The sequence below is a fragment of the Peromyscus eremicus genome, chromosome 12, assembly GCF_949786415.1.
Source record: "Peromyscus eremicus chromosome 12, PerEre_H2_v1, whole genome shotgun sequence".
NCBI lineage: Eukaryota > Metazoa > Chordata > Mammalia > Rodentia > Cricetidae > Peromyscus > Peromyscus eremicus.
The window spans coordinates 46,240,594-46,268,264 of record NC_081428.1 but is presented as its reverse complement, the minus strand read 5'-3'; the positions used below and the strand labels follow the sequence as shown (position 1 = coordinate 46,268,264).

General features: G+C 43.1%; 1 protein-coding gene across 1 annotated transcript in view; it reads left to right on the top strand.

Moving 5' to 3' along the window:
* Positions 1–27,671, top strand: part of Morc1 (MORC family CW-type zinc finger 1) — a 140,100-nt gene that overhangs the window by 96,215 nt on the left and 16,214 nt on the right. The window contains exons 17-20 of the mRNA XM_059277734.1: positions 5,403–5,471; positions 8,993–9,241; positions 11,421–11,525; positions 27,505–27,574. Coding sequence (XP_059133717.1) covers positions 5,403–5,471; positions 8,993–9,241; positions 11,421–11,525; positions 27,505–27,574 — 493 coding nt within the window. The remainder of the gene's footprint in view (positions 1–5,402; positions 5,472–8,992; positions 9,242–11,420; positions 11,526–27,504; positions 27,575–27,671) is intronic.

Below are 27,671 nucleotides of genomic sequence, written 5' to 3'. Positions count from 1 at the left end.
CCAGCAGAGGTCAGTTTTATAAAAAGTGCAATCAAAGATGGGAAAATGTGTTCTCCAAATTAAAAATGAATATATATGATTTTAAAAGATACTTTAAAATAATAGGGCAACCTGCAGGCTGATGCTGAAAGCCTATGCTGGTTAGTGGAAAATGCTATTCCTAATTAGAACCAAAGGGCACACTTCACTTAGTGGATTTAGCCTGTGCTGATGTTTGTAGTGCACCAATTCTATGTCTGTATCTGTTTCTATAGAAGATGCTTCAGAAAGAAAGCTGATATCCCCTACTCTGTCCTAATTCTTCAGCAAATTTCCTCCTCCTTTATTATTTTACTTTGGCTTTGTCCCTTTAATTCTGTCATTTTGGGTTTTACAAGAAAAATTCTAGATGGGGTCAGATAGGTTGAGAAGCAGTCAGTGAAATGTAAAGAAATCAAATAAATGTATAGAAAATTGATAAGGTAGGCTTATACTTACATCATCACACAATGGTTACGTAAGTGTATATGTGGTAAGTTAGTGGCTGGGAGAGATTTGACAATGTTTCTGAACTATTAAAAGAAAGCCAATGAAATGGAAGGACCTTAGCACACAAGAGGTGTGGCTGATGGAGAAAAAAAAAATCTGGGAAACAGAAGGAAGAATGTGAGGACTAGGGAGAGGCTTTAGATCAGAGTTGGAGGATGTGTGTTTTCCTAAGTCAGGGGCAGAGCAGTTAAGGGCCTTCACATACCCTAGTAACCTTAATTTTGTCTTCTCTGAAGAGGAATCAGGGCCACCTGATGACAGAGAAGGGCAGGTGTTGTGTTCAGACACTCTGAAAAACAGTCTTGTGTGCTTAGGAACGAGAGTCAATTAGCGACACATGAGAGAACTGACCATGAGAATCACATGTGCTCTTGTGATATAGAATCAACAATCTTAGGGGTCTGGAATTTCTAAACTGTTGAACTATTCTGCTCCCCTGTTTTCAGTAGAGAGAATCAACCCTCACTTGGAAAGGGAAATTAAGAAATTCAGAGTTCCTAGTGATCCTAAGGAGAATCATGAGTGACCTGAGGACCCAGGGCTAAGGACCATTAGGAGGGGCGTGTAGGACAGAGAACAGTCCAGGGGACAGACTTCTCTCAGTAGAGTTAGGGAAGGAAGGACAGTCAAGAGGAGTATGAGAGAAGAGGGGAGAGCTAACGGGGAAAGATGTTCTAATTGATAGCCACAGCACTGGAGGGACTCTAGACACTGAGAGCTATAAATTGTAAGGAAGAGTAAAGAATCTCACAGCTGGGTATTTTTCAGTGCATGAAACTACTAGTACAAAAAGCTCAAGTTAAGCCCTCCCTAGAATTAGAAAGCAAAGCTATGTGATTAAGATTCAAGAAGGAAGTGAGTAGAACTCAGGTGAATGGGAGAAATGAAGCTCCAAATTCCCAAGGCTGTATCATGCCTTTACTAAAGGACAGGAAATAATAGCCAACTGTGTTCAAGCCTGCTGAGTACAGAACTGAGGGGGGAAGGCATTCCCTTCAGCAGCTCCTTCTCCTGTGTGCTCCCAATGATTCACCTTCATTCTATTCCTTAAAGCCAGTACAATGTCTTCTATTGGCTTTTTGATGGCTTCAAAATGTTCTGTCTGACCATAATTATTAATGTTTATTTTATTCAAAATGCAATTGGAAATTCTGTCGTGCTTTTTCTGGGTCTCTTGTCCTTTTGTAAAAACAACTCTGAAGTCAAAACGAAAGAGCAGAATTTATAGGACTCATAAAATGTCCATTTACTCACAATTCCTGTTTAGCGATATGGTTAGTAATTCAGGTCCAATCCCATTACAATAAAACTGTATAGCAGAGAATAGTTATCTTTAAGTTATTGTTAAAAATGTTGTAAACTCAAATAATGTAATTGAGTCATATATTATAGCCAGGCTAGACTGGGTCCGTTTTGCCATATCGGGAATCAGTCTCGTTATAAAGGGTTGCCAGCACCACTGGAAATGAATGTATATGGCACCCTGGAAAGCGCTTGCAAGGTGTGATAGTATCCAGCATGGACAACAGAATCTGTCAAGCTGTGAATTCAGAGTAGACCCCTTACAGTGTTTCAACCATGGAAAGATAGGCTTTACACTTTAGGGCCATCAGTTCACCCTATAATGGACAACCCTTTATTGAGCATCTGTGACACCCTGAACATCACGCTCTGTGCCCCATATAACAGAAACAAGTGTGAAGTCCAGTCTATTGCAATGCATCATTGACATGTAACTGTAAGACAGTGTGATACAACCATGTAGAGAGGTAGTATTGTGGGTGTGAATGTAGCTGTAAATACACATCATTTCCACTCTTTTCTGGAAGTCTTGGAAAAATAAGGCACACAGAAGACAAAGATATAAATTCCATGCAGCTAGAAGATATCTTCCAGATATTTTTGGGGTCACTTGGAGGAGTCAAGATGAAGCAGGAGCTTCAAAGGAAGAAAGAGAAAGCAGTTGAAGAGACCCCGGCAAGATCAAGTCAGAAGGATCAGCATATATACACCTGCAGAGAAGGGCAGATGTGGAGATGGCAAAGTGACGCTAGCCATTGTTTCCAATAGTGGGAGGGACATCTGAGACCCTGCTGGGCAAATGCCAGTTCATGGAAGTAGGTTACGTGGGATGCTCGTGAAAGAACTTAAGAAGTTATGATTGACAGAGCAGTAGTTTTCAGAGGTATGAGAGAAACAGCTTTGCTTGTGAAAAACTTGCTGGACTCTCACCTTCTACCCCACTTTTTCTGTGGAAACACTGGCTAAGAGCAATCTTGGAAAACCTAACTCATAACTATGTTTTTAGAGAATGACCCAATGTAGCTCTTTTTATTTTGTAGCTTTACAACAAGACACATTAAAAAGTAAAAAATCTATTATCCGCAATGTTGCGTGAGCCAAAAAGCAGCAAATGGTTCTTCCTTAGAGACCTGGATTTAGCAGCTGGGATGGGTGCTTTCAGAACTGAGACTTGAGGGATGAGTGGGGACGTAGCAGAAAGACAAGAGTAGACAGGACCATTCAGACCAAAGACGTAGCTTGTCTAACAGTATGAAAGGGGGCTGTGTAAATGGGAGAAACATTGAGTGCACAGAGGCACAAGGGTGGCAGAGGGATGGGATGTGGTCAAGATCAGGGTAGACATCAGGAAACAAATCATAAGCCATGTGAGTGTGTGAGTTTCCATTTACTCAACCTGAATTGAAAGCCCGTGTGCCAGGCCAGGCACCAGGGGCTCAGCAGTGGTGCTGCCTTCCAGGGTGGCGTTTCTCCATCCAGACTGCATATCAGAACCACTTGAAGAACACTAAAATTACACTGCTAGTCTCCACCCCTGTTCGTTAAGTTAGAATTCCATGTGTAAGAATGTGACATTATTTCCAGAGGCTTGTTTGAGGATTCTAATAGCCTGTATGCAAATTTGATTGTCATGCTTTTTCCTCATTCTCCCTCCTCAATTTTACTTGTATTTTAATTGAGTTTTCTTGAATGTGTGTATGTGTGGGGATGCCATGGCATGTTTTGGCAGTAGAGGACAACTCTCTGGAATCAATTGTCTTCCTCTACCCTTACATAGGCTCTGAGATCTAACCCCGGTCATCAGGCTTTCTTGGAAAACACCTTTATACACCAAGCCATTTAAACAATATTTTATATTTTATTTCTTTCTGTCTTTTTTTGAGGCAGGGTTTCTCTGTGTAACAGTCCTGGCTGTCCTGGAACTCACTCTGCAGACCAGGCTGGTCTCGAACTCACAAAGATCCACCTGCCTTTGCCTCCCGAGTGCTGGGATTAAAGGCATGCACCACCACCGCCCAGCTTATGTTTTATTTATTACATTTATTATTTATTTATTTAGTTGGAGGAAGAATGCCTTAGTGTGAGTGTGATCAGCTCTGTCCTCCTACTACACAGGTACTGGAAAACTCGGGGGTCACAGGTTTGGTGACAAACACCTTTACCTACTGAGCCCCCTCACCTCTTCGTTTTAGTAAAAAGGGCTTCTAATAGGTGGTGACTTTGACCTCATGCATTTTGAATTTACAAAAGAGTCAAGTGGGGAAATTCACATAACTTGATCACTAATGGGGAGTAGAGAGGGTTTGTGAGCCAGGAATGTTCAGAGCCTCTAACCTGGGTGTCTGTGCTGATGATCCACCAATGAAGAGAGACCCCAGAGGAAGTGCTGTGAGAATAACAGATTCAGATTCGGAAGGGTGGCCTTGAAGGCACCTGCCAAGAGCCATCTGAATCCCGGGACAGTGAGTTCCAGGCCAGGCAGTCAGACCTACATAGTGGGACCCCAACCCAGAACAAAACAGCAGTGGTAACAAAAACAGTAGCTAAAAGCAGCAATGAAAGCATTAGTGTCAAAGGATTTCCCTTCTTAGGGAGATCACTGGCTCCCCTTCTCGATAGCCTGCCTGGGGATACTGGAAACTTCTGGATGCTGGGCATAAGGCAACATCTCAGTGATGAGAGGCATAGTAAAAGGCAGTTAACCCTCACCCATTCACTGAATCTCAGCCCAGTGCTCTCAGGATGCCCCTGAGCTCTGTAGGCAGAGAGTAAGAGGGTCTCTGGCGAGGAGAGGTGGAAGATTATGTGATGCAAAGGCTGGACCCAGTCAGGATTGGAACAAGTGGTACCCTGAAGTTGCTCATAAGACATTCAATCCACAGTGCTTACTAAAACGTTGGATGCTTTTACACTACCCAGGTACCATGAGAAGAACATTCTTGCAGCAGAACTAAGTGTTTATGGGTAAGGAATGTGATCTAGATACTTCATTAGGAAAGGAAGAATACTGAATTTTGTGGTGATATTGTGTTCCCCAATGTATTGTGCAACCTAATAAACTTTATCTGGGATCAGAGAACAGAACAGCCACTAGATACAGAGGCCAGAAAATGGTGGTGCACACATCTTTAATCCTAGCATTCCAAAGGCAGAGATCCATCTGAATCTCTGTGAGTTCAAAGCCACACTGGAAACAGCCAGGCATGGTGACTCACAACTTTAATCCCAGGAAGTGATGGCAGGAAGCAGAAAGGCATATAAGGCGTGAAAATCAGGAACTAGAGCTGGTTAAGCTTTCAGGCTTTTTAGCAGCAGTTCAGCTGAGATCCATTTGGATGAGGACACAGAGGCTTCCGGTCTGAGGAAACAGGATCAGCTGAGGAATTGGCAAGGTGAGGTTAGCTGTGGCTGGTTCTGTTTCTCTGATCTTACAGCATTCACCCCAATACCTGGTCCTAGGTTTGTTTTATTAATAAGACCTTCTAAGATTCATGCTACAGAATTTCTGTAATATGCCACTGAAGATATTTTTTTTTAGTTATTAAATTTGCTTTAATGTTTTCTTTCCTTAGACGCCTCAGTTTATAGCACTGAGTAGAATCCCTGAGTTCAAGCCCATCTGCCTTTCTTCAGCACAGAAGGTGAGTAATTAAAATAGGAGCCAGGAGCCAGAGAGATGGCTAAGCTGTTAAGAGCACTGCCTGCTCTTACAGAGGATCCAGGTTCAATTCCCAACAGCCACACAGTGGCTCCCAGCCATCTGTAACTCCAGTCTTGAGGTCTGACACCACCTTTTGGCCTCTGTGGGCATTGCATGCATGTGGTGCACAACAAGCAGGCAACACATACAAACACGTAAAATAAAAATAAAAAATTTTCAAATCTCAAAAATTTCAAATAAATACATAAAGTAATATCCAGCCATTTGTATTACATTTCTCACATAAGCTTCATCAGTCACAGAATAAAGCACTAATGATTTTAGCTGACATTCTCTTCTTACTAAACTGATATATATTTATTAGCAAAAACTTTGCAAATAAAACATAAATAATTAAATCATCCATTACTTTACTGGTTGGATATGATGACAATTCCAGTTTTTTAAAATGCATTTCCCATAGTTTCTATAAGAAAGACAACAGTTTAGTCTATGGGCATATATTTACCTAGAAATACGCTGCATACATAATTTTTGAGTATGCATGTGCACATGTATGGGTGTGTTTATGTGGGTGTACATGTGTGTACAGGCATGCTTACATGAGTGTGTGCATGCTTGTAGACACCAGGGGACAGCTCTAGATGTCTCTTGGGTATCGTCTCCCTTGTTTTTTTGTGTGAAACTGTCCCTCACCTGCTGACTAGGCTAGGCAGACTCATCAGCTAGATGAAGGGACCCACCAGTCTCCACCTCCCTAAAGCTGGGGTTATAAGTGTTGTGCCACCGTACCCAACTCTTTTAAGTGGGCTCATGTCCTCGTGGGAAGCATTTTCTTGTTTAAGTTTGCTAAATGTCATAGAATGTTTTCTTTTTCAATTTTCCAGTATCTAAGATCTAAAATTTAGGGTCCCACATAATAACTGACACCTGTAATATCAGCATTAGGGGGGCAGAGGCAGGAGGAGTGCCATAAGTTCAGGAGGATTGCCATAAGTTCAAAACTAACCTAGTCTACCAACCTGCAGCCTGCCAGGCAGTGCATGGTGAGGCTTTGGGCATGCCCCCTCTTCATATATGTACTACAACAACATAAGTCAATGGAGAGGACATGTGAATCATTCGAGCATCTTTAAAAAAAAAATAGTTGTGAGGCCTCAGAACTCCTCAACTATGTTAGATACATAAATATGCGGGAAACTCCACAGTTTCAATTATTTCTATTTCGTGTGTTTGTGTGTGTGTGTGTGTGTGTGTGTGTGTGTGTGTGTGTGTGTGTGTGTATGGATGCATGTGTGTGTGCCCATGTGTATGTGTAGGTGCCCATGCATGTACATGGGGTCAGAAGTCAACATCATGTGTGTCTTGATAAACCACTCCTACCTTATTGTCTGAGACAGGGCCTCTCACTCAATTGTGGTTTACTGACTTGGCTAGTTTTCTGGTCAGCAAGCCCGAGGATCTGCCTGTTTCTGCCTCCCCAGGGCTTATACGTGTGCAGCACTGCATCTGGCGTTTTATGTGGATGCTGGGGATCCGAACTCAGGCCTTCCTGCTTGCCTTCTTCCCACCCTTAACCTGCCCCTATGTCTTAGTCGACATGAATGTGCACATTTCATGTCTTGTTATTTTTCCGCAGTTGCTTCAACATTGAAGCATTTGCTTTCAGTGTGCCCCTTTGGTTTGCCTTGCTGTTACTTGCATTTTCTGTACTTCATGTAGGAACCCAAGACTTATGAACTCAGTCATAAGTTGGAGTGCACAGGAGCTCATAACCCTGCCCCTTCCTTTCATATGAATTTACCCAACTCCCTACATACCTGAATTGCAGAATCAGGCACAGGAGCGATCGATATGTTCTATTTGTATTAAATTTGGTTCTCCTGGATGGCAGCCCATCAGTCACCTGCAGGAAACTTAGGAATGCTAGAACACCACCCATGTCCTACTGACCCCTAAGTCTTCTAGTTCTTTTTGGCTTCTAGAAAAGAGACCAGACTCTAGCTTGGAGGAGCACATACTCTATCTAGTACTTTTACCACATATGTCCTTCACATATTAAAAAAGTAGCCAGCAGGGGCAGGATGCAGGATGTGAGATGTGGGATCGGCCTAGGAATGGGGACTTGCCTCACCTCACATGCACCAGGGAAGGAAAGGCAAATGCATCAGATCTCTGCATTCAGCCCACCTCTGCAGCTCTTTCTGAATCCACCTTGGAGAGAACTATTATTACTGAAGTAGACATTCGCTAAAGTGGCTGTCCAAAACTTCTGATTTTTGAACTTTTTATTAGTAGTACGAAGTATGACTGATAATCCTGAACCTCACAAGCGGTCGAAGTGCAGAGAAGAGGCTTCGATGAGGTTCTCGGCGCTCAGCTGACATCTCTATCATCCTCTATTCCACAGGCTCAGAGCATATCACGGAGGAGGTGCTAGAAAGGTTGTAAGAGTGAGCGATGAGGGAGATGCTCTGTGAATCCGTGTCTCCTGGACACGGCAGGGCCATTGCGCTCATGAACTCACAGGAGCCGTGGTTACCTGCATGACCTGTCCAAGATCAAGTCAGTCAGCATTCTCCCATGGATGAGGGAGGGGCACACACGCCCTAGCCCCACGCTGGGGCACTAGTGGTGACAGATGGCTGTTAGGGCAAGGAAAGTCATTTTTCCCCCCGAGGTATGGATGTGCTCTAGTGGATAGTGCCCCATCCATGTGAATATAGGCAGCCTTGGTTGGACTCCGTGGATTTAAGGAAAAACAGAACATGGAATTGGAAAAGGGATATGTCTTAGTTACTTTTCTACTTCTGTGACAAAGCACCATGACCAAGCCAACTTAGAGAAGAAAGCATTTAATTTAGGGATTCACAGTTCCAGGGGGTAGTAGAGTCCATGGCTTTCATCACAGGGAGCTTTGAAGCAGGCATGGAGGTATGGCTGGAGCAGCTGAGAACTTATGTCTGACTCAAGAGGAGGGAAGGGAGGAGAGAGAGGGAGAAGGAGAGGGAGAGGAAGAGGGGGAGGGAGGAGAGAAGAAGGAGAAGGGCAGGGGGATGGAGAAGAAGAGGGAGGAGAGAAGGAGAGGAAGAGGGAAGGGGGAGGGAGGAGAGAATGAAAGGGAGAAGGAGAGGGAGAGGGAGAAAAAGAGGGAGAGGGAGAGGGAGGAGAGGGAGAGGGAGGAGAGGGAGAGGGAAGAGAGGAAGAGGGAGGAGAGAAGAGAGAACGCACACAAGCATGAGAGTGTGCAAAAGCATGCAAACTGGGAATGCTGTGGGCTTTTGAGACCTGCAATATATGAGCCTATGTGGCCCATTCTCCTTCAAACCGCTATAGCATGTATTGGGGAATCTGGGAAAAACTGGAGGGCAGAAAAATATAAAGGATGAATATAATCAATGCTATAAAAGTATAATTCAGTGTTAGGAGAAAAAAATGGTAGCTCATCATAAATAATCGAACTCCATCTCACAAATTTATATCTTCTTGTTTTTCATTAAGGAAAAATCCACGCTTGGGAGACTTGGGCCTTCAGTGGTAGACCTAATTCAAGGCACTCCTCCTTCATCTGTCCAGCATTCGTCCAGCCAAAGAGGCCAAAAGAGAAGCCCAGAGGATGCCGACTCGGACGTGGAGTTTGTCTGCATGACTAAGATTCAGAAGAGGTCTGTGAAGAGGAGAGTGAAACACCAGCAGCAGAGTCATGTGCCCGCTCTGTCGGAAAACCTCAAGCTCATGGAGGCATCCCAGGCAGGTGGTTTTTTTCCCCCTTTCTTTTCTCTTACTCACAAGATGTTTAATAATTTCCTTGTTCTGGAAATAGCATCTGGTAAAGGTTTGGCTTCGTGTTCACATTTTTAGCTCACTTTAATTATGGGATGTACATTGCAGCCCGTGTTTGCTGGATAGAGTCCCAATTTCTATTTTTTTCTCCCCGAATTCTCTATTTTGGAAGAAAAGTTAGACTGCTAATATCAGCACAATGTGGAGAATTCAGCCAAGTGATGGTGCCCCAAAGAATACCTGGATGGGAAAAGGTCTTATGTTTGTGGCGTAAAAACCACATATTTTAGATCTTAAATATAGAGATCAACTTAAATGTACATGTATGTAAAGCTAACATGAACTGAATGTATTTGCCTACTGTTTGTATATGCACAAACACTTCTGTAGCTTTACATAGTGTGTGTGTGTGTGTGTGTGTGTGTGTGTGTGTGTGTGTGTGTGTGTGTGTTCCTCTATTCTGTATAATCTTGTGGACCTTTCAGCCTATGTACAGATGTGTCTCCTCCCTCATCCAGCTTACAATAGAACAGTTTAATACTTTGACGGACAGATGTGAACTGCGACTGTGGCAGCTGCTTGGGTTTTTATTTTCCTCCTATTGTTTTGAGAGAGTTTTACAATATTTCCCAGGCTTTTCTCCCTCCTCAGCCTCCAGAGTAGCTGGAACTAGATTGAGATGCTACTCTACCTAGCATATTGTTTATAGCATTTAAAAATTTTTATTTTTATTTCTATTTGTGTGCATGTATATTTGTCTGTGTAGATGTATACCGTTTGTGGGTGGGGACCTGAAGAGTCTAGCAGAGGATGTCAGATGCCCTGGAACTGGTGTTATGGGCAATTGTGAGCCACTGGATTTGTGGGTTCAGAACCAAACTTTGGTGCTGGACGTAAGCAATAAGGATTCCTACCTGCTCAATGTTCTCTGCAACTGACCTTATGGTGGCTGTTTATGACACAAGAACACTAACGCTTACAATGAGGAATTTAACTAAGAATGTAACAAAGATGTCTTTTTAGGGGGGTGTCCCTGTTTTTAGGATTACATTCAATTAAAGTGATAATGAGAGAGGTAGAGCATTTGACCCATCGATGAATACAAAGTATTTTTAAGGGGACAAGCCATGATAACACAGAGGCATGGAAAAGAGCAGTGTTGACAGCCATTGAAATAGGGGGTTCAGAGAGCAATTGGCTTGTGAAGAGGAACATGAGTTCAGCTTAAAATGTGCGACTTCCAAGGAAAGGCGTCCAATACAGTGACCCTAGCTTTAGAGTTGAGCTCTAAACAGGACTCATGAGCTTGTGAAGTGCTGACACATTTGAGTGTGAGTGGGGGTGAAGGGTACGTGAGGAGAAGGGGAGGTAACTGCACAGACTGTGGAGGACTTGCTAGTCCTAGGGGAAGGGAAAGTAGGAATAGGTCGCATCTTCCAAGTGGGGAATAAGGAGATTAAAAAAAGACTGGGCAAGAGAGCTAAATTTCATAGGTCTGAAGAATGTTCTTTGACTTAACCAAACTTAGAGGCAGTAGAAGTGATAGGAGGAAGCCTTGTTGTTGCTGTTGCTGCTGCTGCTGCTGCTGCTGCTGCTGCTGCTGCTGCTGCTGCTAGTGAAGAGGGCAGAAGCCAGATTGGGATCCCTTGGCAGATGGAGAATCATCAAATGGAGGCAGGATGTACATCAGCTCTCGAAAACTAAGTTATTTTGGTTTTGGAAGACATTATATTTATGGAAATCAAACGTGGGGTAGACATATCAGGAGATCATTAAATTCTTTATAAATATTTAAAACAAAGGTGTTTTTTCTCTTTTTTTGTAAAATTGTTAGGTGTTGTTAGTTGATCTTTACATGTCCTTGTTGAATGATATATTTCTTTACATTTCTTGCTGCCTTTTTCTTTCATGGTCTATTTATATAGATTTTCTTTGGTTTGTGATCCTCTTGCCTCTGCCTTCTACGTGCTAGGTTTATAGGTCTGTGTTTCCAGACCTGGCCAGTCATGTATTTTTGAGGGCAAAGATCAGTTGATTTTCCTTGAATTATCCTGCAGTTAATACAGTCTCTATGAAATAGTTAAAGTGGCTTAATGTATACTATTGATTGGTTCTAATCCTTGAGTAATTTTTGTTACTATTTTAGGTCTCTTCATGGGAAACAAAGAAGAAGCAGAGTGAAAACCTTGTGCAGGAATGCAAGGCATCCCCTGAAGTTGAAACTAGCAGCAGAGATCCAGCTGTAGTCCTGGTAAGATTAACTTCACTGATGAATGACACCTTAAGACACTTCATAAAAATGGAAGGGTCCGTTAGATCTGGGTAGATGAAACATACAGTTCAGTCACTTGAAGATGAAGGAGCCTGTCCTAGAGACATTAGCTGTTATGTGTGGCTGCATGAACCAGTAAATACATAACTAACCTCCAGCCCATGACCTCTTTCTTCTTAATTACCAGACTGAGAAAATTTTGACATATGTGTAAATGTATAAAAATTGTGCATATAATTTGAAGAGCATATCAGGGCTTCAAGCCCCAATCCAAATTATAAGCAGTTTTAAATATGAACTTGTCAGAAATTATAATTCTGTTTTGATGATTTTGGTCCTTCTTATTTATTTACTGCATGTCTGTCTGTCTATTTTGTGGTGCTAGGGACCACTAAGTTACAACATCAGTACCTGAAGTATTATTTTGAATTGACTTAAATGAGGTGGCTACCAAAAACCCCCTGGAAAAATCTCTTCGGGAAACACGGGCGCACTTTCCACTCACTCCACTAGATAATGCATCATCATTCTGACTGATGGTTGGTATCAAATAGCTATGTATCTTGGCAGCTGTGGAATCTCTTTGACTTCACTAAGCCAAGTGTGGCAAACCCTTGTTGTTCATGATTGATTTAAGAACTGGCTAAGCCATTGACTCTTCACCCTGTTAAAGACATTGCCGTATGTTGTATAGCATCCCTTTATATTCATGAATTGTTTAAATTGTACTTGGTCCAATGAGGAACATATTTCTTCTGACTTTACATCCCTTCATGAGAACATCATTGAAGCAAGGCACACAACAGAGCTGTAGGGAGATTTTATTTAGAAAAATAGAGAGCCAGGTAGTGGTGGTGGCACATGCCTTTGATTCCAGTACTCGGGAGGCAGAGCCAGGTGGATCTCTGTGAGTTCAAGGCCAGCCTGGTCTACAGAGCGAGATCCAGGACAGGCACCAAAACTACACAGAGAAACCCTGTCTCGGAAGAAAAAAAAAAAAAAGGAAAAAGAAAAAGAAATAGTAGATATGGAAAATTTCAAATGAAGTTCCATCAGTTCCCATGTGCCCATTTTCCACCCACAGCTATGATCACCTTGGCCAGTCTGCTTTCTCCTATTTGTGTCTAGTCCCTGCTACCCCGGGCATCACACCTAGCCCATTCCAATTGTCTTAAGAAGCCATTAGAAAAAAGAAAGAAAACACATTGAAAGGGAATAATTTATGTATAGGATCAGGGGAAAAAATAACAGAACAAACAAACAAAAACCTTTAATATCAATGATAAGACATACCAAAATCCAGGACATCTAGCAAGTAAGCATTAAAGCATTTTCAAGTTAGAAAAGAGGTCAGAATTTAACCAGAAGCTGGAAAGGATGGGAGAACTACAAGCAGCGTTTTAACCACAGACCTCTGTGACGCACAGTTTGACACAGCTGCACCTGTGACTGTTAGGGATCACCACTTGTTTTGCAGAGACATCAACGTCTTCATCTGCTTTTCATGGAGTTGTTACGTTGTCACCTTTCTAAATGGTGCACGGGGTTTTAGTAAGTGCTTATTCACAAATTAGCTGCGTTGCCTTTGTGTGGTCTGTTTGTCCAGGTCTGCTGCTTTTGTGGGTGTGGACATGGTAGGTAGGATGATGTGATCTTAGCAGGGCATTCGTTTTCACACTCATATAACTAATTAATGTACATAAGTGTGCCTTAGTGAGATGAACGTTAATTTTTGTTTGGCCATAATTGAAATAATTCAACTAAGAAATAATGACCTATAAATGCTTATCTGTCTGTACTTTCTTAAAGTAAAGAAAAAAAATTCTTAACCCCTAAGTTCCTTCACAGTTATCTTTTAATTACTGTGTATATGTGTGAATGTAGTGTAGTGGATGTGTGGATGTGCATGCGCGCGCACACACACACACACACACACACACACACACACACACACACGTTTAAGTTTGTTTCATATGGGTGCTCTGATTGTTGAATATAAAGGGGGAAAGTAGCCAGTGCTACCAGCAGTGGTACAGAAGTTGTTGCCTAAGGAAGAAAAATTAGCTATAACACAAGACACCCTCCAATGCTACTATTTATTATTTTGGTGAGCTTAATTGGGTGTGGAACCTAGGGCCTTATTCTCTCATATAATAGACTCAGAACTGTGGTGTGTTCAGTTCCCACAGAAAGGCCTTACCTCGTGCCTGGCTGTGCTCTTTTGTTCTAGCTTCATGTCGTCTGGGGAACAGTTTCATTAGGATTAGCTTATTTTTCCTTGACTGTGTTAATAGTGGCTACCCACCTGCCTTTAGAAAAGATGAACACGTGCACATGTTCGCATTAGGGCACTTAATTTTCCTCCTTGCTGACTTTGGGTACCTCACTGGCTCTGTATGGACAGTTGTCCAAGTTCAAGTGAAACAATGATAGCCTCGCTTGCCCCTCCCATCCCCGTTTGGGTTCACATTGCTTGTTATTTCACGTTGCTTATTATTTCACGTTGCTTATGATTTCAGCTATGGAATAATTTTTTCTTCCAAATCACCTTGATGCTGTGGCTCAGTATCATAACAGTTTCATCTGTTATCCTAAGTTCTTCCTCTTTCCGGCCACAAAATCTTTTTTTTTTCTTTTCTTTTTTAAATTAAAAGTGGATTTTTCCCACACAATCTATCCTGATTATGGTTTTCCCTCTCTCTACTCCTCCCAGTTCCTCCCCCTCCCCCCTCCCCCTCCCCTCCCCCCTCCCCTCCCCCCTCCCCTCCCCCCTCCCCTCCCATCTAGATCCACATCTAGATCTACATCTTTCTGTCTCTAGTTAGAAAGCAAACAGGTATCTAAGGAATAAGACAAAAATAAGATAAAGCAAAAACAAATTGGAATAGGACTAAACAAACTAACAGAAGAAAAAGAGCCAAAGAAAAAGCATGGGAACACAGATAGACATAGAGACACACACATTGCACACACAGGAATCCCTTGAGAACACAAAACCAGAAGCCATGATGTATATGCAAAGGATCTGTAAGTTTTTTTTTTTTAAAGCTCTGACACAACATTATGAGAAAGCTTCTTTATTAACAAATGGTAGCAACACATTCACAGTGTACAGAAAGACCATCTCACAGCAATCTATAGGCCAGAGCCTTGAATCAATTTTAAGAGCCCAAACCATCTAAAACTGGTGTGTGTACACACACACACACACACACACACACACACACACACACACAGATGAAATCTTGCCATTGGCAGCAACATGCATAGATGGAGCTTATGTTCTGTTGCCATCTACTGCTGGCCACGATGGGCCCTGCGCTGAAGAGTGATTTTCAATGTCTTCCTTTTCTTTGTGTCACATGTCACATACTCCCAAGGTCTTGGGCTCATTTGCCTCATCTGCGGTCGATTCCGGCTGTGTAGACGGTTGTCACTGCCCCAGCATTTTTTTTAGTGTTGATATTAATTTATGCCTGGTCTTTCAGCCAGTGTAGGCTATTCATTTTCTGAGACCATGCAATCAAAGTGTTCTTGGTTAGACCTTGCACATCATTCAGTGCTGTGGAAGTTCCCAACTGGGACTTAGTAAGCTTAAGGCACTTTCTAGATACTAAAAAAAACTCCAGTGAAAATAATGAGGAATTTTTCAAAAGACACCTTAATCCTCTTCTACATGTGCTGGTTAGCCTCCCAGTCAGATTGGTGTGGGACCCTCTGTCCGAACTTCAACAAACTTCAGTCATTATTCTCCACAATTCTATTAGCCCAGGAATCATCCTCCAACAATGTAGGGAAACTAGTGTGATCCAAATTTATCATCTCTGTCCCTACACAGCTGAATTGTTCTCATATTCTGGTGTGTGTGTGTGTGTGTGTGTGTGTGTGTGTGTGTGTGTGTGTGTGTAGGACAAGGCATGTGGGTGGTAAGTCTGGGTGTGGGCACATCTGAGTGTCTTACCTGAGTCGGTTCCCTTCTCTGTGTGGCCAGGATGACATTTGAGGCTTGTTCTTCTCCTGTGTCATTTCATCTACTCTTGGTGGCCTGAGGAGGAGTGTTTTCATTCACACCTCCCACGTGAGGAAGAGAAGAGGTCTTCCACAGTCACACTGCTGGAGGTGGTCACACTGAGCCCCAGCTGTCCGACCACAGCTCCTTCTTCTTTAAGGGCTCACTGTGGCATTTCCTTTTCTCTGTCATCACCGTAACTATGGTAACTGATCAGTTGTCAATGCATCCTCTTCCACTTAGACCAGCTGAGACATGCCAACCTTCCTCACTTAAACATGAGAATTCCAAGAAATACCCATGCAGAATATTGGTTGGCATCTAAGAATTTGGGGATAGGTGGCTTCCAAAGTTGTACAGATGAATATCTACTACAGGCGGAAGTTTCTGTACCGCCTGGTCCCTGGAACCTCTGTCTGTTCAGTCCCAAATAAACAGACAGAGGTTTATATTAATTACAAGCTGTTTGGTCTGTGGTTCAGGCTTCTTGCTAGCTTGCTCTTTCATCTTAATTTAATCCATTTCTATTAGTGTATACTTTGCCATGTGGCTTCATGATGTTACCTGTATTTCATTACATCTTGCTCCCCCAATAGTGCTCAGAGTCTTCTCTGACTCTGCCTTCTTATTCTTGTCTCTCTGCTTGGATTCCTCACCTGGCCCTATTCTGCCTTGCCATAGGCCATTAGCAGCTTCTTTATTAACCAATGGTAGCAACACATTCACAGTGTGCAGAAAGACCATCTCACAGCAATCTACAGGCCAGAGCCTTGAATCAATTTTAAGAGCCCAAACCATCTAAAACTGGTGTGTACACACACACACACACACACACACACACACACACACACACACACAGATGAAATCTTGCCATTGGCAGCAACATGCATAGAACTGGAGGATAGTAAATGATATGGAACAGGCCCCAAAGACAAACTATACATGTCCTCACTCATTTCTGGAAGCTGAAAAAGTTGACTTCATAGATGTCAGTACAGGTAGGAAGGGTAGAAGGATAGAAAAGGAGTGAGCAATGGCTACCAAAACACATTTCCAAAAGGAGAAATGGTCTTAGGTTACATAATGCAGAAGGGAACGATCATCCACGGCAATTACTAATGCTATAATTTAAAATAATTGCACAAGAGTTCAGAAGTTACCAACCCAGAATATTTGAGGAGCTGGAAATGCTAACTGCCATGATGTGCCATTCCACATTGTATACGTGTATTGAACTTCAGTACTGGGTGGGCCCATAGGGAAGTGCAAGTGCTTATATGCCAAATAAAGACTTTTAATGACCAACCCACGGGTTTGGAGAGATGGCTCAGCACTTGCTGCTCCTGCAGAGGATGAAAATTTAATTCCCAGCACCCACATCCGTTGTGAGCTGCCCACAACTCCAGTTCCAGGGAACCTGACACTCCTTCTGGCCTCCATGGCGCGCGCGCGCGCGCGCGCGCACACACACACACACACACACACACGCAGCATATTCATCCACATAAATAAAAATAAATGTTTAAAAAATTTAATCCAGCTGGGCAGTGGTGGTGCACACCTTTGATCCCAGTACTTGGGAGGCAGAGCCAGGTGGATCTCTGTGAGTTCAAGGCTAGCCTGGTCTACAGAGCGAGATCCAGGACAGGCACCAAAGCTACACAGAGAAAACCTGTCTCGAAAAAAAAAAAATTAATCCAGCATTGACTCCTTGCTCAGATTAATATAAATCTCCTTAAGCTTCTCTCGCTCCTTGTCCTCCCTACATCTGACCTGAACAATATACTATTTTTGTCTCAGTACTCAGCTCTTCTAGTTAACCTGGACTCATATTACATTCATCTTATAGATAACTGTAAGAGCATTGCTCTCTGGGCAGCCCCTCATCTCAGCTCTAAGGAAGACGGGAGTCTTGTTTTGTTTGTTTTGGAATGTGATTGTGGCCATAGACTTACCTTTCCCCATGACCTGGTGTTGTCTTACCTTGGGCTTCGAGAAAATCCATTATTTTCTCACATCTGTGGATGAATGCTTGATATTCTGACTTGTTTTCTGTCCCAAGCATTTCCAGCATTCTGTGTAAAGCTCTAATGTGCCCCGCTTTATCCCAGTTGTGAAAGAAGGAGCAGCTATTTCATCTCATCTCTTACAAGTATGCCAATTTTTGTCAGCAGAATCAGCGTCTGCGGAAACACGATTGTATTTCCCCTGTCACTGCTCAGAGTCTTACAGCTCTGCCAAGGACTTGGCTAACTTTAAGTAAAAATGCCTGTACATTGCTGTAGGATAAACTGGCAGTCTGACTCCAGACTCCAACCAAAACTTTGGGACTTGGGTTCCAGACCCAAGAACTGGGACTGGACCTGTTTTATCAGTATCCCCGTGCCCCACCGCCACACTCAAAAGTGAGGCAGTCTGAGGAGCTATGACGGCATCATGCATGATAGAAGCAATATAAATGAAAAGAAGCAGTGGGAAGAGAATAGCAAGCAGCCTGTCAAAGAGTTAAGAGTTCTTTCAAGTCATGTCACAAGATGAAATATATGAAGCAACTACAGACACTCCTCCCAAGAGGCTCTTTGGTTAACGCCAGCGGCATACCAGCTTGTCAGACCCCAACAGATGGCTACAAAAGCAAATGATAAATCTGAAGGAAGCTCCAAATTTGAGGAATTGGGTGGGAATAATTTTCTGAAACTCAAGTACGTGAGACAGAAGTACAGACTTGGACTATGCATACGCATGCCTTAATTCACTTTTCTGGCCTACACATTTCAAATTCCTGAAGAAATTTTCTGATTGTAGTAGGAATCGATGTTTGTTCTTTTCTTGTGTCTGTTTTCATCTGTATTAATCTTCAGTTACTAATCTGAATGTATCAGGTAAATATAATTTGCTAAAACATGAGCAAATATCTCTATACCATGGTCATACACAGATAGTTTAGATTTAAAATGATGAGATATCATACAAGCTTTAAAAAAAATATTGTCCTTATGTCAGCAGTCTTCACAGCTAATGTGAATTGTGCTGAGATTATTTCTTTAAGATTGATGAATTGGTAGTGTGTGTGTGTGCCTTTGTGTTATATATGTGCGCCATACATATGCAAGGGTCGGTGGATGTCAGAAAGGGCATCAGATACCCTGTGACTGCAGTCATAGGTGGTTGTAAGCTGCCATGTGCCTGCTGTAAAGGCAGTAAATTCCCTTGATGCTAAGTCCTCTCTTCCAGCCCTTAAGAATAATGGGGAGGAGAAATGTAGATGTATGATCAGACTGACTTGAACTCTCTTGTCCTCTGTGGACACTTCTCCCTCTGAGGATCAGGTCTTGAGGGCAGACCGGCATGCAGGTTTATCATCTGTGTTCGAAGTGCATGTGCTGCCCATTTTTTTGATAAATATTTGATATTCTGACCTGTTTCCCATCTCAAGCATTTCCAAACTCAGGAATTCTGTCAACAGAATTCTGTCCACATCTTCAAAAGCATGATGGCCTGGTCCTTCTGCCAGAAATACTTTAAGAGTCAATGGAGCCTAAGATGTTTGGGGAGACGTAACCACCAGTGTACTCACCAGTGTAGAACAGAGTTTGACGCAGTTTGGGGCCCAAGAAGGAACTGTGAATAAAGCAACAAGTGGATGGAGTCATTTCTGTGTGTCAGAGACAAGCCAAGCCTCTCGGTGACTCCTGGTTTGCTCTTTATTTTTAGTCATTCTCTCTGAGGGGCTCCTTTCTGCTCCCTGGAAGTACCAGGGCTGTCTGAATTCCTAGGATCAGTGACAGAGCTCCCATGTAGAAACTGAAGAACACAGGGTGAGTTGGCAAGCTGTCAGTCCAGACTTTGTTTGTGGTGGTTAAAATCCACCCCAGAGGACAACTGCAAACAGCTCAACTAAATTTTGAGCACCAGGTGACTGACCCCAAATCAGATAAAGAAAAAAGAGTAGCAAAGAGCCAGCCTAATGAGCCCCTGACTCCGTTGTATTCACTCTGGTCCTTGTTCTGAATCCTCACAAGTTTTCATAAGAAACTGTATTGGTATTGCAGTCATATACATGGAATGCTATGATGATAAGATTTTAAAACAATGAAGTTGCCTGCATTTCAAAAGAAGACCATTTCTTAACCCACCTTTCTGGTTGCCTTCCTGTGAGCCTGGAAAGGACTAGGGTTGTTTCTAATACTACCAAACCATTCCTCGGGAACCCTTTTATGAGATACAGTCCAGAGGTACCCAAGGGCTTCAAGGAAAATGATCTACAGTCAGCCCCTCCAGAATCATCCATCAGCACACAGCAGACTATGCAGATAGCTGCAGGATGAATGGGAAACACACAAAGGAGCATCTCATGACTGACTTAGCCTGCAGCTAAATAGTAGGGACCTGTGAGTGAACTACCAACATGAGTCACGTTATCAAGGTGAGTTTACTAAGTAGTGTTATGCCAGAGATTGTGAGAGGCAACAAATAAAGTGCATAACCGTATCCCTAAAGGAACGGGGAAGTTAAAAGACACTCTTACCCATATCCCATGAGGAGCATTGTATTATGGGAAGATGACAGGCGGTAGCCTAAGAGAAGACGCTGTTTCAAATTCAGACCTACATGCTGCTTGCCAGTGTTGCCAACTCTTGACGTGCTATGGCTTAGTTTTTGTAAATAAAGTAAGAATAACATCACATACTGGCATGGTTGCTACACAAGTGAATGGGATAATTGGTTGTGCTGAAATGAAAATAATTCTGTGTCAAGTGAAAGGTGTCTTTTAAAGCCACCTTCTGTAATTTGGGAGGAGCCAGATTCAGTCTTCATTGGGCAATCCAGGAGAAGGAAGCAGAGAAGGCAAAATTCTGTAGGGAGAAGATGGGATGAGGCTGGGGGAGGGAGGGACCCCAGAAGCTGTAAATCCTGGAGCTGCAAACCAGGGGACAACGTCAGACAGGATGAAGCAGGTGTCCGTGGCACAGCACACTTCCGCTGCGACAGTCGGATACCTATGAAGTAGATGTTTTATGGCAACTTCAAATTGATTTATAGTTTTGCCAAGTGGAAATATTTTCTTTATTTCTTAATACAATTCTCAATATTTTTTGGTAGACTTAGATTCCCTCCCCCCCCCCCCCGGCCCCCCGCCCTGAGGGAAGAATCAACCAAACTGGGAGTTCTGCTTTGAAGTAGGCAAGAATTGAAAGTAAATGAGTGATAATAAATAATAATAACAACAATAAATCAAGGCTGCTGCATGGTCCAGTGTTTTCCAAGTCATAGTTACTTGGCTACGAATGATAGTAGCTGTAGTATATCTTCATAGTAACTGTTGAGAAGAAGGAAGAATGACTGAATGCTGGAGAAGTGGAAAAGGAATTTTGAAGGAGCAAGACCTATATTTGTCTTTTAAAATTGATACAAATTTTAAGAAAGCAAAGTGAGGGGACATTGCCGGTAGACTCTCCATATTGGCAGAGCTGTCAAAGTAGGACTTTCTGTGATGCTTCTAGGGAATTCCTGGCTGAACCTTAGGTTATAACAGAAATGTTTTCTACAAGAAAATGAAATATGACCCATTAGCTCAGAATCACATTGAAAAGGCTCTGGGAAGAGACTTTATGCTTGAAATGGTAAGGAGGCAGATCCTGCAGGAAATTTTCATTGTGTTTTTGTTAATCATGGAGATTTTGTTTCAAACACCTTATCTGACAGTGATAATGACTGAATTGGAAATGGAAGGCGTTAAAGAAACAAAACAAATAAAAATACAAGTAGGATCCCACTGCCTGAAATATAAGGAAGATGACATAAAAATGTTTGGAAGAAAAATTGCACATTGTGGTAAAGAGTATGAAAGACTAAATAGTAAAATCAGTGTTGAGACAAATGTGTACCATAAATGAGAAAGGAACAGATCACCAGAGGAATCTACTTGGTGGCCATTGATAACACTGAGGATTTGAGGTATCAGCAAGATATTTGTGTTTAAATGTTGTGGGTCAGTTGTGTGGGTGAGGAGGCACAGTAAAGAAACTGCCAACATGCCTGCTCCACGATAAGGTTATAGTTTTTACTGTAGATGTGAGAGAGAACAGCCAGAGGCATCTGGAAGAGTCTAGAGCAGAGACAGAACGAAGTCAACTGGTCATGGCCAGGGCTAGGGAAGCAGGAGAGAATGATGGAGTAGTGCTGAGAGAGAGAGAGACAGAAAGAGTAAGTGCCAGGATTGTAGAGAAGAGTGGGTTAAAAGAGGGTGAGTCCTTGTGGAGAGGGAAGGGCCAGGAGGCTAGCCTATGGACTTTGGAATTTATAACAAGTACTTGTGAATAGGAACTGAGGAAGCCTGAGATGGCATGGGCTTTGATGTGCAGCCACAGGTGTATGTCAATGGAGAGCCATATGTACCTTCTTCCAGAGGCAAGGGAAATGACTTCTTTTGGCAAACAGAAACCAGTTTTATAAGTTCCCAAGGAATGCAGGCTTTTATCTAACCACCAGAAATCTTACAGTCTAGTTTGAGCTCATTTCTAGATACATGGACTGCCTTTTGGGGTGTGGGAAGTTAGAGTTTCCTTTGGACCTAACAAGTTGGAAACATCTAGAGCAGATGTGAAAGGTGAGCGGTGATGATGCTGATTAAGACATTGTTTACGTAAGACACGGTAGCTTATCCCTCTGCAATTTGAATTGGTCCATTGAGAGACTGAGGGTAGAGTAGAATCACATGCCCAGGGAGAGTTGAGGCATAGATCCTACAGGAATGAAAAGAGAAAAGGATCCAAGAGAATGCTCATGTTCCTTTAACTCCGTAAGGGACACCACCATGCAGCGACAGGTGGAAGATGCCTGGGCTCTTCCTCAGTGTTTAGACCCTGCATGCGCCACACAGCCAGCCCTGTGGAGTCAGGCTTTTTGTTGTAGTTGCCATTTTGCTGCCTCCACAGTGACCACTCTGGCCAGCACCATCTCTTCTAGAGCAGCAGTGGAAGCCTCATTAACAGTCTCAATATTCCTCTGGCATCCACAGTCTAAAGCTCTGGGTGTCCCTTTTGAAGTGTAAGTCACGTTAAGCTATTCTCAAAGCTCCTTATTCTTAGACAAAATTCAGTGTCCTTGCTGTGGCCCCAGAGCCCTAGATGACCCACGCTAGCATCTTTACTCAGTCCCTTCCGTGTCTTCTAACACTCCAATAAATACTAATTAAACAAAAATATAAGAATGGAACATAATGCCATCTAACATAAGTTCTGTGAAAAAAATAAAAAGAAAATAGTTTAAACCCCAGCTTTCCCTTGTGGATTCTAATTCCTGGACTTCCTTTCACACGTGGGCCCTCCCACCACTATCAAACAGCACACATGGCTTTTCAGTGTTTTGTGTGTTGTTTGTTATTGACCTAGATATCAGGGACCCAGCAGAGAAGACAGTTTTGTGACAATGCTCACTCCTTGTCCCTGGGAAGGTGAAATTCTGGGATGTAAGGGAGGGCACAATAAAGAAACTGCTGAACTACTGTCTACTCTGTGGGTGGAAAAGTCTATTCCAAACTGCCAAGGCTCTCTTGGGGCGGCAGGGAGGCAGGACCAGGAAAATCATAAAGAGAATAGAGTGAGTGTCTGGAGAGGAGAGAAGCCTGTGAAGTGAAACAGCCTGAGAGTTTAGGGTAGAAGAGGAGATGAGGAGGGCCAGAATGCTAGTGTGGACTTTGGCGTGCACAACAGATCCATGTGAATAGGGAATCTGTAGGCGAGGAAAACGGTGACTTCTTTTCACAAACAGAAATCTCATTTCACAGGTTCCTGAGAAATTCTGTGGGCAAATGTTTGCCAACCATCCTTCTATAGTCCAGCTTGAGCTGAGTTAGGACTGCCATTTTGGGGTTATTCACTGCTTTGGGGGAATTGGGGTTCCCTTTGGACCTGACATGTGGGGGCAGGGATCTGACGGTACATAGGATGGATAAGCAAGTATGTTGCACAATAGGTGATGTTATGTGCTCGGGAGAAAATGGGGCAGGGGAAAGGGATAGGCACATCTTTGTTGGCTGTGTCAATGTGAGTTGTAACTTTAGGTAGGGTGCTCAAGGATGGCGGCAGTGAGTGGGTTCTAGAAAAAAAAAAGGATGGATGCAGGAGGAACAAAGAAGTCCCCAGACACAGCAAGCCAAAAGCCCTTGAGAGCAGAGAGTGGCTGGCATATGGGTGGGGAGGTGGCCACAAAAGAGAAATGGAGGAAAGGGGTAGAGAACATGGATCAGCTGAGCCACATCATGTAAGGTCCTACATTCTTATTTCTCACCTCTTACTTTTCTTCACAGAATGTGTCACCTGATACTAAGTGTTTGTCTCTTTATTTATTAAGGATCTTTCCCATACAGTAGAGAATAGGCTACAAAAGGCAGGACTTTGGACTTCACGCCACATCAAGGCATGATCCTCATTACGAACTCAACTCCAATGGGAAAATGAATATGTGATGGGGAGGAGCCTGTAACAAAAAAAAAAAAAAAAAAGTTAACTGTGAAGAGGAAAAATGGCCTGTTGAATTTGGCAGAAGGGCATTTACTTGTCCAGTGCCTTTTTGAAGTCCCTGACAATTCTATGTACCCAGTGGGGGCAAAGGCACAAAGGAAGAGAAGGAAAGAAACCAGACAAAGTGATGCCATCCAGTTCCCGAGTTTCCTAGCAACAGGCACTGCACCGCCTGTGATATCCCCCATTCCACTCTGACTTAGTCCTGACTTGTTGTCTTTTTACATAGAGACTTTACAAAGTGAGCAGTTGATATTGTCACCGGCCTGCCTGGCAGGAATACATACATTCTGGAGAGACTCATGCTTCCCTCTAGGCTATCAGAAAGAATGGACTCCAGAAAATTTGAATTTCCCTAGAAATCTCTTGCTGAAAAAGGAAGGAGCTAAAGTCCAGGTGAATCCCCTGGAAGAACTGGTCTCCTTGAGAAAGATTTAAAAATGTGTCAGATGCCCTTGAAGGAGAGATTGGGAGCTGAGACAGTGGTAGGCAGGGACTTGCTAGACTGTTTAGTTATACGTATTTCTGGCTTTCTGTTTTAAAGCCTACCCTTATGTCAGGACCCCAGAGATGGACCTGGGGTGTGATGAGATCTCTTTGTTCCCCTTCATAATGTGGCCACATTGAATAAATCTCCTTTTTCTATTTTCTACCTTTTAACTATTAATTTGGCTTTTCATTCTTTTCCTCCCCTCCCCCCACCTCTGCCAAGGAGAGTACTGGAAAGGCATGCCCCACCACTCTTAGCCTGATTTGACTCTTCTAGGTGGCATATTGAGGAGGCAAAGTGGCCAATCCTATAACAAGTTGGCCCCAAATGGAGAGGAGAGATGGCCGTTCTCAGCAGCTGCTGGAGTCTTTTTACTCCAGGGACGTTTTCCTATCCTTCCACTCAATCCACATCTACTGCTTTTTCCCTCTACTTGTCGAAGCAGAACCAAACACAAATGTTCAGACTTTCTTTTGGAGTCTCAAATAAGTCTAGCCCTAGGTAAATTTCTCCTTTATCAGTATGCTGCAGACTTTCCTTTTCTGTTTGCTTTTGGGTTCTTTTAAGCAGTTTCAGGTTCTTTTCAACTACTTGGGGTGACTGCCATTTGATGGCTGGCTTTATCATTTGGAGTTCGGTTGTGTAGGGGCTATTACTGTCCAATAGAGAAACACAAATCCCGGTTGCACTGGGGATCTGTGCCTGAAATGTTAATACCAAAGATTCATAGAGAAAGATCACTGACTCAAATCATCATGGCCAAATTAATTAAAGCAAGCTTTTTTGTTCATGTACACGGGTTTTGAGAGGTTAGCAGTGGATGTAGGAAAATAAGCCAGGCATGGTGGCATATGCCTGTAGTTCTAGCACTCAGGGCCTTTGAGTTCAAGGCCAGCCTGAACCATATTGAGCAAGTTCCACAGAAAAACTCTGTCTCAAGAACCCAAAATAAATAAACAAACAGACAAATAAAATGGATGTCTGAGGGCATATGGCTTTCTATTGGAGACAGCCCTAACAATGACCTGCTCCTAGTAGAGGGAATAACAGAATGAAAAAAAAATCATTTTATGAGTCTGTGTCGAGAGCATTAACAGGAAGTGTTAATAGTGACAGGGAGTAGTGACAGTTTTGTTCAGATTGGATACTTCTCTTCGACAAGGTCTTGTCAATCAATACACATGAACAGGGCCATTGCACATTAGAATGAAGTTCTGGTCACTAAAGGCATGCAAAATTCTCCATGCTTGTCTTACAAGTCACTGTTAACTGCTGTGGAACATGTTCTGTGCTACTTGCAATCTGCTCAAGAGCCATCTAGTCCAAACATAGAGACACTCAATATCACGTAGCTTTTCTTTATCCTTCAGAGAAAAACCATTACCTTTCTGTGATGTCAGGAATATAGAAAGGCATACATCTGAAAGTCACTTTCAAGATTTTCACAAAATGAACTTCAGAACGGTGCGTTTTCTTTTTCTTTTTTCTTTTCCCCCTGTGGGGAATTCAGATAGTTACAGTATAAGTATAGATGTATTTTAAGTGGACCACGGTAGCTGAAAAGCAACTGTTTGCCCCTCCCTGAGAGGCTCTTCTTTCCGTTTGAATGAAATAGGAAAGGGCAGTGATGGGCAGCTGCGGGTACTAGTTGCTAGGCTACAGGTATGCCCATCTAACCTGCTTCCAGACAATGCAGTTTCCAAAGTGTTGTGCACTAGTCCACCTTTGTTTCCAGGAAGAGAGGCGAAGGCATCCTGACAGCCTGTCCTTGCCATGTTTGGTTAGCGGGTGTGTGTGGGTGAGGAACACAAAGGAAGCTCTCACTATGAAGAACTTTCAGAAAACAGTCTCTCCCCATGCCTCACACCAAGTGTCTCAGTGTGCATCCAAACAGGAGGCAGGGAGGGACTTTGCTTTATTTCTCCTTTCTCGTTTTTCTAAAAGTCATTATTTTTTTTTAAGATTTATTTATTACATACACAGTATTCTGCCTGCATGTATCCCTGCAGGCCAGATGAGGGCACCAGATGTCATTACAGATGGTTGTGAGCAACCATGTCGTTGCTGGGAATTGAACTCAGGACCTCTGGAAGAGCAGCCAGTGCTCTTAACCCCTGAGCCATTTCTCCAGCCCCAAGTCATTAATTTTCCTAACTGCATACTTTTTTTTTTACCTTGATAAGATTTACAACATACCTATGGGCATCATTCTGAGTTTTTTTCCCTTCGAGGCCATACTCATTTTCATCTCTCCCTTCCCCATACCCTTCCTGTCATCTATGGAATTGTCTTCTGGAAGTGAAATGGAAATTTGATTTTACCGAACCCTGTAAAAGCAATCCTGGAGAATTCCCAGTGTGGTGATGGGCACGGTTTGCAAATTTAAGGAGTGTTTCCAGCCTTCTCCCACCTCACATATGTCCTGCATGGAGATCTGCCTGCCTCTGCCTCTGTCGTACTAGAACTAAAGGTGGGCCCCACCCCACCAAGCAGCCTCCCCCAGTTTTTCTTGCAATGATGATGAGGTCCTACTCCATCTCAGTTGTGTGTGATGAGGTCACACACACCTTTGCCCAACTGCACGGGCTTCCCATTTATTCCCGGTGAATCCAACGCTTGACTCGTTTGCTGGAGACGTTGTTACAGCCATGCACAAGATCCGTTTTGGAGATGAACAGGACTTTTAGAAAACACCCCATAGAAATAACAGGAGTGAGTGTACCATTGCAAAGGCAGTAGTCATTCTGGAAGGGCACACCAGCGTAGCCAGCTCCAGTGACCATTCGCTACCTCAGAAGCTCGTGCATAGTTCCGTGCTGGTATTCTCATGGTCCCCCTCCGCTGACATGGGCCCTGCCTTTCAAGTCTTTTCTGGACTCCGGCCTATGTCCTATGTGCTTGCACGGTTTTAAATGAAGAACTTTTTTTTTTCAGGTTTGGGATGAAACAAGTACCAAGGTCTCATTGAAACAAGAACGAACGGAAGTGCCTCTCCCAAAGACAGGTAAGAGGAAGCAGATGGCTGGAGGAGTGATGCTGTTATCGATGTGACCATCTTTGACGGCCTGGACAGAGACCAGAAGGTTTTCAGCAGTTTGGAC